A 14,575-nucleotide genomic window follows, 5' to 3' on the forward strand; every position below is an offset into this window, starting at 1 on the left:
ATATAATTGATAAAGGGCAATAAAACCCTGATTTTTCTTATGCAAGAATTAAGATGAATCATTTTTTCCATAACTTGCAATTCGGGACCATTTTGAGTATTAAAGGTAGAGGCGATGATCTTACCAAAATTGTTTGCTCAAAGGCTTGTTGGAAATTTTTAAAAAAATTAACATATTCAAAAAATGATAAAAGTGTTATGAAATAATGAAAGGAAAGAAGAAACTAAAGAGAAAATATCAATATAAAAAAGTAATACACTAGAAGATAAACAAGAGAATTTTTTAATTTCATTTATTGTGCATCACTACAAGTCTTGTACTACCTCTATTTATAGACCTTCTATCATATTACAATCCCTTAAATTACAAAAAATAAATAAAAGTTTAATTACTACATAAAACCTTCATAATTCTATTGGGGTTGCTACAATGAAAGTTACAACTTTGAGAGTTATAAACATTCATAATAAAATAATATTTATAACAAAAAATTAATATTAGTCTATGAAAATTTTCAGTACCGTGTTGGGGCTGTATGATTTTAAATTTTATGCTAATATATTACACGTTTCAATCTATTGTTTGGGATTTATTAATATTTTGAAAGATTTTTCATACATATTGTAATTTTCAGTTTTTAAAAAATATATATTATATTACATACTTATATGTAAGTATATAAATTTTAAAATTGTTAATCGGGTGCAATAACATTATATTTTAATTTTAATATAATAAAAAATAATTTAAAATATGAAAACCTTCTAAGTTAGATCCATATGCATGGGTCCAGTTAGATATTAAAAATTAATTCAAAATACATACCAAAACGTCGAAAAACATAAATTTTCAACAAAATCACTTCACATTGATTTGGGGTCCAAAGAAGGCAATCGTGCCGGCAGTAAGAGAATCTATCGAATTCACCTGCAAGAAAGACGTGTCATTTAAAAGACAGACATCACAGCTATGAACCATTCATTCATCAAATCCACGTGCTACCTTCATTTAAACACCTCAACTAATGCCGATGAGGGAAGTAAATGGTCTTAAATTGCTTGTTTCTCTGCAAGCTACAGTTGTACCATTTCTTTGGAAATTAAAAATGTGCATTTGTTTGCTTCACTGCTACTCACTTCTAGGGCTCAGGCTTAGCTGTTTTCCCTTTCAAATCGTAACCAAACATCTTTGGGCGTTACTGATTGTCAATAATGGTCGAGGATTTCCAGGAGAGGACCCACCTCCCCATACCAGACACTGTTAATATACGTCAGCTCCTTTGTTGTTTTGACACTCCCTTCAGTTATTGGAATTATTGAACACACACTTGCCAATTCAGGGTAGCTCTAGGATCGTCAAGCATCTGTCACCCCTTGGGATTTCGTGGAGGGGCGTGGTCCTCAGTATGTAGGAAGCCCCATGTGCCTCGTAGGGAAGTGAAATAAAGATGGGAAGCGGCAGAAATATGCCAAAATGAAGCTAGTGTTTATTTTCAATTTCATTCCAAATAGAAATTAAATAACAAAATGGTAACTAAAGTACTACATTTTTAGCTAAAAAGTCGGAACTAAACTATATTAGTTACCTAATTAAACTATACTTTATCATTTAAGAAGTTACGTAATCGAAAATATAAGAACTTGTTGAAAAATTTAACCAAACCCAATTTTTAGAGACAAAACTTAAATTTCGGCCAGTTTCTTTTCTTTTTTATCCCTCAATTATGATTTATTTTTCATCTTGTTTCAAAATTTATCTTATTTTCTTAAAAAAATATTTTTTATTCCTTCTTTTTTTATATGCTTCGGATGCATGATGAACTTCGATAAAGGGAAAAATTAGATAAAGAGTGAAATCCAAGTACAGGGAGAAACTGAGTAGAAAAAAATGATTGTAAAGATAAATTATTTTAACATCTAAAAAAATCATTAAAAAAATCACGGGAGACTGTAAAAAAATTGTAATATTTTAAGGAATAAGATTTCATACACCGTCAATAAAATTTTTAGATTTTACAAAGTCACAAGGTTGACAGATATTTTATAGAGTATAATAAAATATTAAAATAAATATTTTTAAAAGGATGATATATTGTCATTTTAAAAAACTGCTTACAGAATAAAAAATAATTACATTGCTCAATGTATCAAATATTAACCCATGTTTTAAATTTAATAAGTAGGTTGAGGATATTACATGTATCCTCTAAGATATATTTAAAAAGTTAAAAATGAAAAGAAACTTGTCAATATATAGGTTTTGTTCCAAAAATTGGGTTTATATTAGATTTCCATCATGTTCTTGAATTTTTCATCATCGGAGTTCTTGGATGAAGAACAAAATAAGAACATGTTTAAAAAAAAACTTAATGATATATAACATTTTTTGAATTACTTTAATTAGAAATTACCACATGTCACAAAATAATTAGCTAAGAGTTTTTTAACAGTTGGGGTAATTTAGGTAACAAAGTATAATTTAACTACACTTGAACAATGCATTATAGTTTAAGTATAACTTGTGATAAAAAAATATTTTAAATATCAACTTGAAAAAATGGGTATAGTTTAGATACTAGTTTATGATTTAAACATTCACAATATTACTATTAGAGAGGTTTGAGTTGTGAAAATGGATTCATATAGTTAACTTACTTGTTTTACAAGGAAATTCCAACAACAAATGCAAAAGATTTGGATTACACATCTCAACTATAAAAAATAAAGCAAACTAGCAGATTGGAAGAGGGGCACCATTCCATTCCTTGAGACATTCCAGCATTGGATCAATGATCTTCCCTTGGCACATAGCTGTGAAAACCTTGTCAAACTCCTCACCAGGTGACATAACGTTTTCTCCAGTTAGCAGCCCAGTTCCAAGCTCTTCCCTCACAAATTTGTACAGCGGGAAGGATCTACATTCCTTGATCTTGTTAGGGATTGCAGCATTTCCGTTCTCTACTGATGCCCTTGCACTCTCCACCTCCTTTGGCAAAACAGCCTTTAATTCTTCTTCAAAAGCTGCTATCTTTTGGAAGATTGAAGTGCTTGCATTCTTCTCATTTTCACCATTTGTCAATGCGTGCTCAACAAGTACTTGCCTCAGCTTTTGCATCATCGGGTAGGTAGCACTACAGGGATCGTCGATGTAAGCGAAAACATATTCCCTGTCCACAGCTTTTAGTAGATCCTTCTCACAGAACCTTGAAGGGTGAAGCTCACCATTGGCACCAGTAGTGAGGACTTTCTTAGCTATCTGGCTCACGGTGTTCTTCACCGTGCTCCTCAAATTCTCTTCCAAATGCCTCAAATCAATAGCTTGAGAAAGTGCCACCAAGTATGTAGAGGACATAAGCTTTAAAATATCAACAGCCTCAGCAGTTTTCCTTGAAGAGATTAGTCCCAAGGAGTTAACATCTTGGTTGTGCTGCTCAGCACTTTGAACGTGGCTAGTGACCGGATTAGCAAGGTATTGGAGCTCAGAACAATAGGAAGCCATTGCTATTTCAGCGCCTTTGAGACCATAATCCAGACTTGGGTTCCTACCACCCGAGAGGTTTGATGGGAGACCATTGTTGTAGAAATCATTAACAAGTTCAGAGAATTGGGCAAACATTAATTTCCCAATAGCTGCAATAGCCAAACGAGCATTGTCCATCGACACTCCAATCGGGGTACCCTGGAAGTTGCCACCATGTAGCGCCTTGTTCCTTGAAACATCGATCAAAGGGTTATCATTCACAGAGTTGATCTCTCTTTCAATTGATTTGGTTGAGAATCTAATCACTTCAATCTGTGGACCAAGCCACTGTGGAGATGTCCTCAGAGCATACCGATCTTGTTTCGGTTTCTGCAGGGGATCCATTTCATGCAACTTCTTTGCTGCTTTAACATAAGAACTCCCCTCAAGTATGTGTTCCATTATAGCTGCTGCCTCAATTTGTCCTGGATGGTGCTTCAATTTATGCGTCAAATGGTCAGTGAACTCAGGTTTACCATTCATGACTTCAGCGAAAATTGCTGATAAAACTTCTGACAGAACAGCCAGAATATTAGCTTCAAAAAGAACCATGGAAGCCATGCCTGAACCAACTGCAGTGCCATTGACTAAAGCAAGGCCTTCTTTAGGTTGCAACACAAAGAACCCGGAATCGATACCAGCTACACGGAATGCTTCCTCTGCATCAAGGGGTTCACCGTTCGGTCCTACGGCCTTGGAATTCGGCCTGCCTGTGAGCAATCCAGCTATGTAGGAAAGAGGAACAAGATCCCCAGAGGCAGTAATTGTCCCACGAAGTGGCAAACATGGAGTTATGTTGCTGTTGATAAGCTTTGTAATTGCCTCCAAAATCTCAAATCTAATGCCAGAGTAACCCTGGAGAAGGGTGTTGATCCTAACAAGCATAGCTGCTCTGGTTGCCGAGTGAGGAAGTGTGTGGCATGACTCAGTTCCATGGCCAAAGATCCCAGCATTCAAGAACCTGTAGGAACAACAAACAGATTTAATTATACTTGCTGTTCATCATATTTTATCCAACTCCCTGTTCACCAGGTATTAATTTGCCATAGATTTTCCTTGACCTTTCTATTAATAGCCTTATCAACCTTGGTAAGCTAACATGTATTCATGCTTTTTCCAAAAGTAGTAGGGCCACTAAACAACTCATTATAATTGATAAAATAGTGGTAACTCGGTTATAACTCATCCCACCAGACCCAATGAACTTAACTGCCGTCCAGTTTGGACTATTTCCACAAAAGTGATATTCCGTCCAGTTTTATGATAATTGCTAAGTTTGTAGTATATAAAAAAAAAAAACTCACCTAATGAGCTCTTTTTGAAGGGCTGCTCCTTGCTTGGTTCTTCGATGAGAAGTAGCACCAAAACCAGTGGTAACACCATAGCTGTCAGTGCCTTTGTTCATGCCATCAAGGACCCAATCAGCACTGGCCTTGACGCCAGCCCTAGCGTCCTCGGAGAGCTCAACCTTGACACCCAAGTCACGTGTAGCAATGGCTGCAACTTGAGAAATTGTCAAGGTCTCCCCACCAAGCTTCACCAATGGGTTCCTGTATTCAGCCACCATGCGTTTCACTTCATCCAAATGACTCCCCTTGAGTGACTCAGCTGCAACACCCCAATTCAAAGGATCAATGGCTCCACCGGCACCCTTTGAAGCAGTGCAAAAGCTCTCCAAAGACCCCTTGTGGTGACCATTTTGAGTGATCGTCTCCATGTTAAAAGAAATGATGGAAAAGAGAGAATGAGCTAGACAAGTATTTAAAGTTCTTTGTTTGTGAATGTTTTGAGTCGAAACTTAGGAGAGGAAATGAGGAATAATAATAGCTCAAGGTAGTTGGTATCCTTCCTGAGGAAAAAAGGGAAAGGAAATGTGGTTTAAATAGAGGAGAGAAAGGGAGGGAAAGTGGAAGGAAACAGTCATTGAGTTGGTAGGTAAGCATAAGTGGGTGGCAATGGTAGAAAGAAGAAAAAAATAAGGCATATTTGGGTTTGTTGAGATTTATCAATGGCCGTCGATTAAGAAATGATCAAAGGGTTATGGATTAAATTTGACTGATGAAAGTGATGGTGGCTAAAGCTTTGAGTAGAGGATGCGGTTGGTAAGAAGTGAATGAGAAAATGCTTAAATGCATGCTTTCAGACCTTATAGTCTCCCACCAATCCCACCCAAATTGCCACCCTTTTCTGTGATTTACTTATACTGCCATATAAGGTTAGTTATGCTAACATCATTAAACAATTTTAATTTTGTCTTTGAACTTATAGTCTTATATTAATCATTTATTTATATAATATATAAAACCAACCCTAGGAATTAATAGGGTAAAATGTCTATATCCTCTGCTCTATTTTATGTTTAATATTATATCTTTCTTAAAGTTAAAAAAAAATGAAAATCTAAAATTAATTATCTAAAAAGCATTGGATTATAAATTATAAATTGATTTAAATTATTATTTACTATTTTATTTTTATTTTTATATTATGCTATGTGATGTGTTGAAAATTTTAATAAATTTTATTTGTAATTTAATTTTAAATTTAATACCAATCTCTTAAGAAAATTGTATTAAAAATTAATCATAAGTATTTCATAATGAAATTAAAAAAAATTGACTTAATTCTTTTTATATTTCTCACTCTTGAGTAAATAAAGGTGAAATTATGTAATAGTAGGTATTATAAGAAACATTCATCGTCTGTTGATTGAAACATAGTTTTATTGGCATCGACATTGTCGCCAGTGTATAAGGATGTATGTTCGAGTACATTAAAATGCATTATCCTCTTATTTAAAGGTTGGGGATGAGTTATGGTTAGTTTTAAGATTTGTATCGAAAAGACCAGATATGATAAATAACCTATAACGAGAGTAATGTTCAAAAATAAATGTTCACATTCTTTATTATATGATCTTATTATAACTTTTATTAATGTAATATACTTAGAATATTTTAATATTATTTTTTTGAATAATTTTTTAAACATACAATAATTTCATGCATAGCATAGGTAAAAAATTTGTTTTTTTTTAAATCAACTATAAATTTTTATATAGACTAAAAAAAATTTTCATTAAAATTATTTAATGAAGGATAATACAAGTTTAACAATGTAACTTGATGAATTTACGACTTACAACAAGAAAATTGGTCCTAAATCAAATGATGTAAATTACTCGGCGATTTTTTTTAATTTTCGGATATCTAATTTTTATATGAAAAATTGGGACATTGAGTCAAAGTCAAGAGAGATTGAAGATTGAACAAAATCCAAAAAGATGCCACAATGAAAAGAATCCAAAAGATTTAATGCTCTATTGGGCATTCAAAGGCAGAAATGCTTGTTGATTCTTCTTTGGAATTGCAATGCTCCTTCCTTTCTACTTACTTCCTACTCTAAAGTCGATGCCTTAACTAACATTATATATTATCGTGGATATTTCTTTGTATCAATCTAATTCATGATAAGTTTTGGACGACTTTTTAAAATATTTTTTATTTTAATTATGAAATTTATCTAAAATATACAATATTTAAAATAAAATATTAATAAATAAATAAAAAAAGCTTAGAAGACAACCAATTGAAACTGGAGTACATAAATTTATTTTGGTATTAGTCCGTACCCACTGACTGCGCCCAGATAATACAAATATTTATATATCTTAGACGCCCAAATTTAACGACCCGGTGGACCATTCCCTCAGTCAAATATACAAGAACTCAACAGAAAGGCTATTACTTATTTTTTAAAAACCTATTTATCCTCCAATTTTTATTTTGCTCTTTTAGTAAATTATTTAAGTCATTCCACCAAAATTTATGTAATTTAATGCGTAGGTTTTCGAATCCTCTCTTATGCTGTTATCGTAAGTGTTCAGTTAATTTATTGACTTTAATTCAAATTGTATTAATTTTAATTTATTTGTGGTGTAATTGTTTAATTTTACAAACTGTTCATTTATAATAATTTTATACTTATAATTATTCGAAATAATATTTATATTTATCATAATTAACTTCCAATATTTCTAGCCTTTTCTACTTTTTCTTTTTTCTTTTTTTAATTATGGATTCTACTTTGTCTTAGTAAGTGGAAATCCGAACTTTAACGCATTAATAAAATTGATCAGAAATATAAACGAATTAAAAGTCATAATCTGCTTGTTATTTACCTTTTTTTTTAAATTGATCAGAAAATAAATTAAGATAAAGTAAATATTCAACATTTATAAAATAAGGAATTGCCACTCATTGTATGAAAAAAAAAGAGCTTAATCATATATGTAATTTTGAAATTTTCATTATGAACTTCAAAAACTAGGGCCGGGGTTGGTGGTATAATTTTTCCAACAAATTAAGGTGTCTTTCTTTTGAATTTGTTCATAAAATAAACTTATTTTATTTTTCAAACTTCACCAACTTTCATTGTCTCCCCCCACCCCCACCCCCAGCCCCCCCAAAAAAAAAAATAAAATTACCAACCTTTTTAAAATTTTTAATATTGACTTGGAATGGTCTTACTTTGAAGATTTCCAACATAGAAAATCGTCAATGTATATCTAAAGAGAAATAAAAATTTTGAAAATTTATATTAATGATACAATAAAAAATATATAAATATGTGTCTCGAGTTAATAGAGTTGAACTATTATAATTATTATAACACAAATAAATTTAAGAACTGAAAAAATTCAAATAACTAGCTAATTAAACTAAAATCTACTTATATAATCATAAATGATATATTTCGAACTTAAATATTCATGACTAGGAACTCCACTTTTGCAACATAAAATCTTTAAATTAATTAAGGAGATTTATGGTTGTAAATAATTATATATATATATATTTTTTTTTTGTGGTGAGAATTCATTTTCTTCTTTGATTGAAATAAAACAAGAAGAAAAGTGTTGGATACTAAAAATCTTAAAAAAAGAAAAGAAAAGAAAAGCACTACACCATATTCGTGATTCATTGCTTTTCACATGCATGTCTTGGGTCCCTTTTTATAAATATGAAAATTTAAGTGAATTTAAGTACTAAATATTATTAGATTATTTGATAGATATGATTTTTTATTTTTGTTTTTATTTTTAAAACATTTTATATCATATTAAACAAAGTAAAAATTAAAGACTTTTAATATAAATACAACATATTTTAACTAAATATATTATTACATATAAAATATTATAAATCTAAAAATTAAGTATCATATATCATAACTATAAAAGTTTATTGAATAAAAGAAGAAACCGGAGAATTAGAATTTAAGATCCATTCCATTATTTTTTTCATTAATATTTAATACAATGATCATCACCATTCAAATATGTAGCACTCAAATGATAGGACACTCACTATTTGATGAAAAGAAAAAATTTATGTAAAATATATAATTGAAATAAATAATAATTTTTAAAATAATATTTTAAAAATGATGTAAAAAATCTGTATTTTAAATAAATATTATTTTTAAAAAGCTAGCTTTTTATTTTAAAAAATAGTTTAGAAAAGAGATCTTTTGTTGTTGAAGTATTTAATGTTATTTTTAAATATTTTGATATAAGCTAAAAGTCACCGATCATTTCATATTAACTATTACATTATAGAAAATAAAATGATTTTTTAAGTCTTTATCTTAGTCTCTTTTTTATTATAAGAGTTCTGGTAATGAAATTATTTTTCTACAGAATTATTTTATAATCTTAATTATCAAAGTAGTTACTAAAATAGAATTTTGTTTCGGGCGTTGGGAACAGAGGAGGGGTTGGTGAGATTTTTATTGGCATTTTTGTGAATGGTGTCATGGTTTAATCATCAAAGTTGTCAAGACGTGCATGAGTGGCTTAGATTTTCATCTATTTCTGTATTTAAACCAATAGAGAAAATTGTGACATCTGGATGCCTAAATTATTTCGGTTTTCCCTTACATCATTTTAAAGAAAAATTATGTTTTGGAGTTTAAATTTTAAGGGAGATAGATTGTGATTTCTCTAAAAAAAATTTTAAATTTGATTTTCTTGTAACTTTTTTAAAAAGAGTAACACTAATCGAGTTTCATTTTCCTTATTTTAGTATACGAATATTAAATACTGTATTAATCTTAGAGGACGATATCTATTACACGATTATACCAATCAGGGCAAATTTATTTTTAAGACAATGAATTTATATGAAGCAATAAATTTTTTATTTCTTAATTTGTTATTTATTTTTTAGTCAATGCTAATAGATTTATTTTGCAATAACTTATTTTCTAACACTATGTGATTGGAAATTAGATTTTAGAATTTAGAAATTTTTAGGTATATAAAATAATAGAGAATGCAGAGAGGAATGCTTAGGGGTTTTTTTATTATAAAAAATTAAGAAATTTGGATGAGTTATTTATAGGTTTTAGAATTAGGTTTCAGTTAAGTTTTAAAGAAAACCTCGTATATTCATAAGTGCTGAGATCAATTTAAAATCTTTTATTTTGTCGTCAAATAATCGATTATATAGATTACAATCTATGTTTTAAAATTTTTTATACAATTTACCATCTACAAATATCAAGTTTTATTTAAACATTATCAAAATAATTATATCGGTATAGTTTAAAATTTTAAATGTTTTACATTAAACTCAACACCTTTTTAGTGGCTCAAAATAAAACACTTGACTTGACACCCATATTTGTTGGAGTATCCTTTCAAAAAAGTTATTATGAGAAATAATTTTTTCCTAAACATAAATACTTAACTACAAAAATCATGTTTTGTCATATGATAAGCGAAAATTTTGGATTTCACGAATAACGTTTAAAAGATGACAATTTTATATGTTCCTTCCTATAAATTTTTTCGATTCTTATATTGATAACAATACAAATGTTAATTGATCAGTTGGTATTATATTTATAAAATTAATTTATATATAATTTAATTTTATAGATAAATATATTGATAAAGATTATAATTATAATGATAAGAAATATTCAAAACTTAGGTTACAAAAGTGTATTTTAATATTTCCTTAAATTTATCTATTTAGATTATATAATATATATTAAAATTTCTTAATTTCTCTATTTAGATTATAATATAATATAATATTAAATTTATTTTTAGTTAAAATTTTAAATTTATCTAAAATTTTCTTATAAAAATATATTTTAATTGTATCTCTTAAATTGAAATTATAGTGATATCTTATATAAATTCATTTCAATTTCTACATTAGGTTCAGTAAGGAAAATTGAAAAAGATATAAAGTAAATTTGTGTAACAAAAAAGAGTTTGATTGGAGACCTGACGTCCCACCTAACCTACCAGGCGGGCCCTTAGCCTTGGAGCATGGTGCACACACATTCATCATTCTCCAAAGGCTGAGGACCAAGGGTCCATGCCTAAATCAATAATGTGAACCTCTTATCCACATCCATCATGCCTTTAATCTGTGTTTTCACATTTCCCTCTTATCCCAATTACACCTCAACTCAATTGCAAGCATTGGGATGTTGGGATTTTTTCAATAAACACGTCATTTATTCTAATTTTAAATGATAGCAGAAAATGAAAGTTTAACCCTTTTTTTTTCTAAAACACAGTCACAATTATTTCAAAACATTGCAAATTAACATTTTTAACATTAAATTTATCTTTGTTTACACTTTTACTTTTTAAATAAATTCTCACTTTTATATTAAAAATAATTTTATTAGTAAATAAATAATATATGAACCAGCCATATAATTTTATCTAATGAGAAATTTAATTAAAATTACAAATATTTCATATTGCCCCTTTTAAAATAGGAAGATGTATACTGAATTTTAGCTATGTTGCTATTGTTGTTGAAACAATTTAGAAGATGAGTTCAAATGCATTTAAATATAAAATATCCTTTAATTTAAAAATTTGGAGTTATAACTTAATTTAAGATTGTATAAAAAAATATTCTTAAACTTAACTAGATCAAGTCAAGTTGAGTAGCAACCAAGTTCTAAAAACAAAAAATTCAAATCTTAGCTATTTTATCGGTCATACTCAATTCATCAACATGTTTTCTTCATAAAATATTAAAATATATTTTATATTAATATTTACATATTTTACAATTAAATTTATATTCATCGGACTACATAAGTTACACGCTCATGAACAGATTTACACTTAATTGAACCAATATTAAATGCATCATGTTTTATAATAATCATGCAAACTATGTAGTTAGCACATTTATTATTGGATGAAATAAATAAAAAATGGATGAAATTTTTAAATAATATAATAAAATAAAATTACTTAATTAGCAATTATTTTACTTTTAAAAGAATAATGTTTATTGCGATTCAATCGGCGGGCATTGTTGCCAATGTAAGAAAACGTCAGTTCGAGTGTGTTGAAACACATATCCTCCTATTTATAGGTTGGGGAATGGCTATGAATTGTTTTAGACATTATGTAAAAAACAGATATGATTAGAACTTATAATAAAATTATTCAAAGAAATAATATTTATTAATATCGGAATAAAATATGCAAATAGTTCTATTTAAAAAAAAACAATAGATAAATAATGCGAAGGAGGATGAGAAAAATAGAGGAGTTTTTGTTTTTATTTTAAATCAAATTACTTAGGTACCCATACTTATATATTACTTATTTATTTATTTATTTATTTTTCTTAATTAAATTACGTCTAAGTAATTTATAACACTAATTCAGTTAAGAATTATTAATAATATATTTAAGTAAATATAAATATACTAGTTAAAGATTTTAAAAGGACACATATATATAAGATCTATGAATAACCCAAGTATTACACATTTTGATGAATTTAATTGTAAAAAAAATATTTTATATTAATATATTTTATTATGAAACTTAAATAAAAATATTTTTATTATTAAATTAAAATTTGAGAAAAATTAATTTAAATTTGAGAGTAACTTAAATTAGGTTATTCTAAAAAATATGGGTTTTAGGTACCAATAAAATAGTACCACACCATCAAATTTTAAAGACATATAATTAGTACTATACACTCATATGTATGACATATTCTTTAACTTAATTTAACTTTAATTAAATTACATAAAAATAATTAAATAATTTAAAATTAAAAGAAGAGATAAAAAATGAAAATAAAGAAAAAAAATGAAACCAACAATTAAAAAAAAACTAAAAAAAATTCAGTAGGAAATTGAAAAGTTATAGCCACCACTAATTGAATTATCAAACTATGTTATTTGATTTAAAATAAAAAACAATTCAAAATGGAAAAAGAAAAAATTGACTACTAGAAATTAATTTTAAAAATTTGGTTATAAAAATAAAAATACTAATTTAGAAAAAAAAAACTAAAAATGATTAAAAATATAAAAGAAGAAAATATATTTATTTATTATTTACAAAATAATTCAATTAAACTTAAATAAGTTGAAAAGGACAATATATATAGATGAATGTATAATAATATTTTATTATTTTTAAAAATAGATGATGCCACAATATTTTAATGGTGCCTAAAAATTATAGTTTTGAGAATTCTTAATATAACATTTGGTACCTGAACTTGAAACTTTTTTCTAATTTGGTACCTAAACCTTTTTTTGGGTCCAATTTGATACCTTGAACTTGGCATTTTTTTTCTAACTTGGTACATAAGCCTTTTTTTTTAGGTTCAATTTGGCAACTAAATTTATTAAATGTTATAAAAATTACACAAAATACTAACGGTGTTAAAACTTTTTTTGTTATGCTACAAAAATATTGTCAATGTCGAGGAAATTCATGTTAAAAAAATATGTATTGAGCTATGCTTAACCAATTAATATTAAATAAGAAAAAAATATTTTTAAAACCCCAAATTAAAAGCAATTCATTATTTTCAACTAATAAAATAATTAATTAAATACATAAGACTATAAGTAATTGAACATATAAAATACAAAAGAAAATCATGTCATCTGTCACATGTCGGTTATATAATGATTATTTTTGCTACCTCAAAAATATTAGAGTAATTTATAAAACATTTGACAAGTACCAAATTGAACAAAAAAAATAGTAAATACCAAATTAGGAAAAAATGTCAAATTTGGGTACCAAATTAGACAAAAAAATTTAGGTACCAAATTAGAAAAAATAAATTCAGGTACTAAATATTATATTAAACCCTTTTAGAATATTCCTAATATAAATTATCCTTTTTAAGTTTATAATATTTTATTGCAAACCAAACCTATATTTGTCCGACATTTGGACAAGTTTATATAGTAATATGAGATAATAATAAAAAATGAAGGCTGTGAAATGATAAGTAATGAAAACATAGCTGTCGTATGCTATTGAATGTATTTTCTATGCATCCAAAAAATGCGGTAGGTTTGAAGTTGTGGTTCATGCGACTAGGAAGTAGCTACCTCTTCATCTATTACATCACTGGTAGTTGTTTCCCTCATTAGTTTCACACTGCATCGGGTTTTTTATTTCAACCATTAACAGCCAGAGTAGGTCTATTTAGGAGTTATCTTTCTAGAATCTGATCTATATGTATGTGTGTCAAAGGTTAATACATGGTTAAATCATTATAGAATTTATGTTTTTGATTATTAAAAAAAAATACTATATCAATATTCATAAGTGTCGAGTTTAAAGATATCAATATTAACAAGGTATTTAATGTCTATAGACTCAACCAACTCATTTAATATTAACGACTCACACAGATTAATATAAAAATTCTCTCTTATAAAGATCTACTTATCTTCTTTTATTTTCATCAAAAATCACTTTTTTTAAAACTCTCAAATTCTTCCTCCGCTTTAAAGTTTCAATAAGGTCATATACATCATATTAAGATTATTAAATAATTTTAGTTATTTATCATAGTGTTGACATCAACCTTAAGTTGGTGTCGAATTAATTTGTGACGCCATCTCACTCAACAATAAAACTAATAATTTGTGTATAATAAAATTGACATGTATAAAAATATTAAAAAAAATTTAGTTAAGTGATAAATTTAATGTTTTGCTACCCCAATTGTCATGAGTT

The 14,575-nt window shown here is 27.8% G+C and overlaps 1 protein-coding gene across 1 annotated transcript; it reads right to left on the minus strand.

The window, feature by feature from the left end:
* Window positions 1-2,623: 2,623 nt before the first annotated feature.
* Window positions 2,624-5,373, minus strand: LOC121206206 (phenylalanine ammonia-lyase). Its single transcript, XM_041076749.1, has 2 exons — window positions 4,824-5,373; window positions 2,624-4,480 (listed from the first exon to the last, which is right to left on the minus strand). The coding sequence occupies exons 1-2, from the start codon at window positions 5,234-5,236 to the stop codon at window positions 2,731-2,733; spliced, it is 2,163 nt and encodes a 720-aa protein (XP_040932683.1). The 5' UTR covers window positions 5,237-5,373; the 3' UTR covers window positions 2,624-2,730.
* Window positions 5,374-14,575: the final 9,202 nt, after the last annotated feature.

The sequence above is a fragment of the Gossypium hirsutum genome, chromosome A09, assembly GCF_007990345.1.
Source record: "Gossypium hirsutum isolate 1008001.06 chromosome A09, Gossypium_hirsutum_v2.1, whole genome shotgun sequence".
In the NCBI taxonomy this organism is placed as follows: domain Eukaryota; kingdom Viridiplantae; phylum Streptophyta; class Magnoliopsida; order Malvales; family Malvaceae; genus Gossypium; species Gossypium hirsutum.

Excerpts from the sequence above, each read along its gene's own strand:
- LOC121206206 (XM_041076749.1), bottom strand. The coding sequence starts at position 5,236 with ATGGAGACGATCACTCAAAATGGTCACCACAAGGGGTCTTTGGAGAGC. Across the intron at positions 4,481-4,823 it reads CTTCAAAAAGAGCTCATTAG|GTTCTTGAATGCTGGGATCT; the intron begins GTGAGTTTTTTT and ends TTGTTCCTACAG.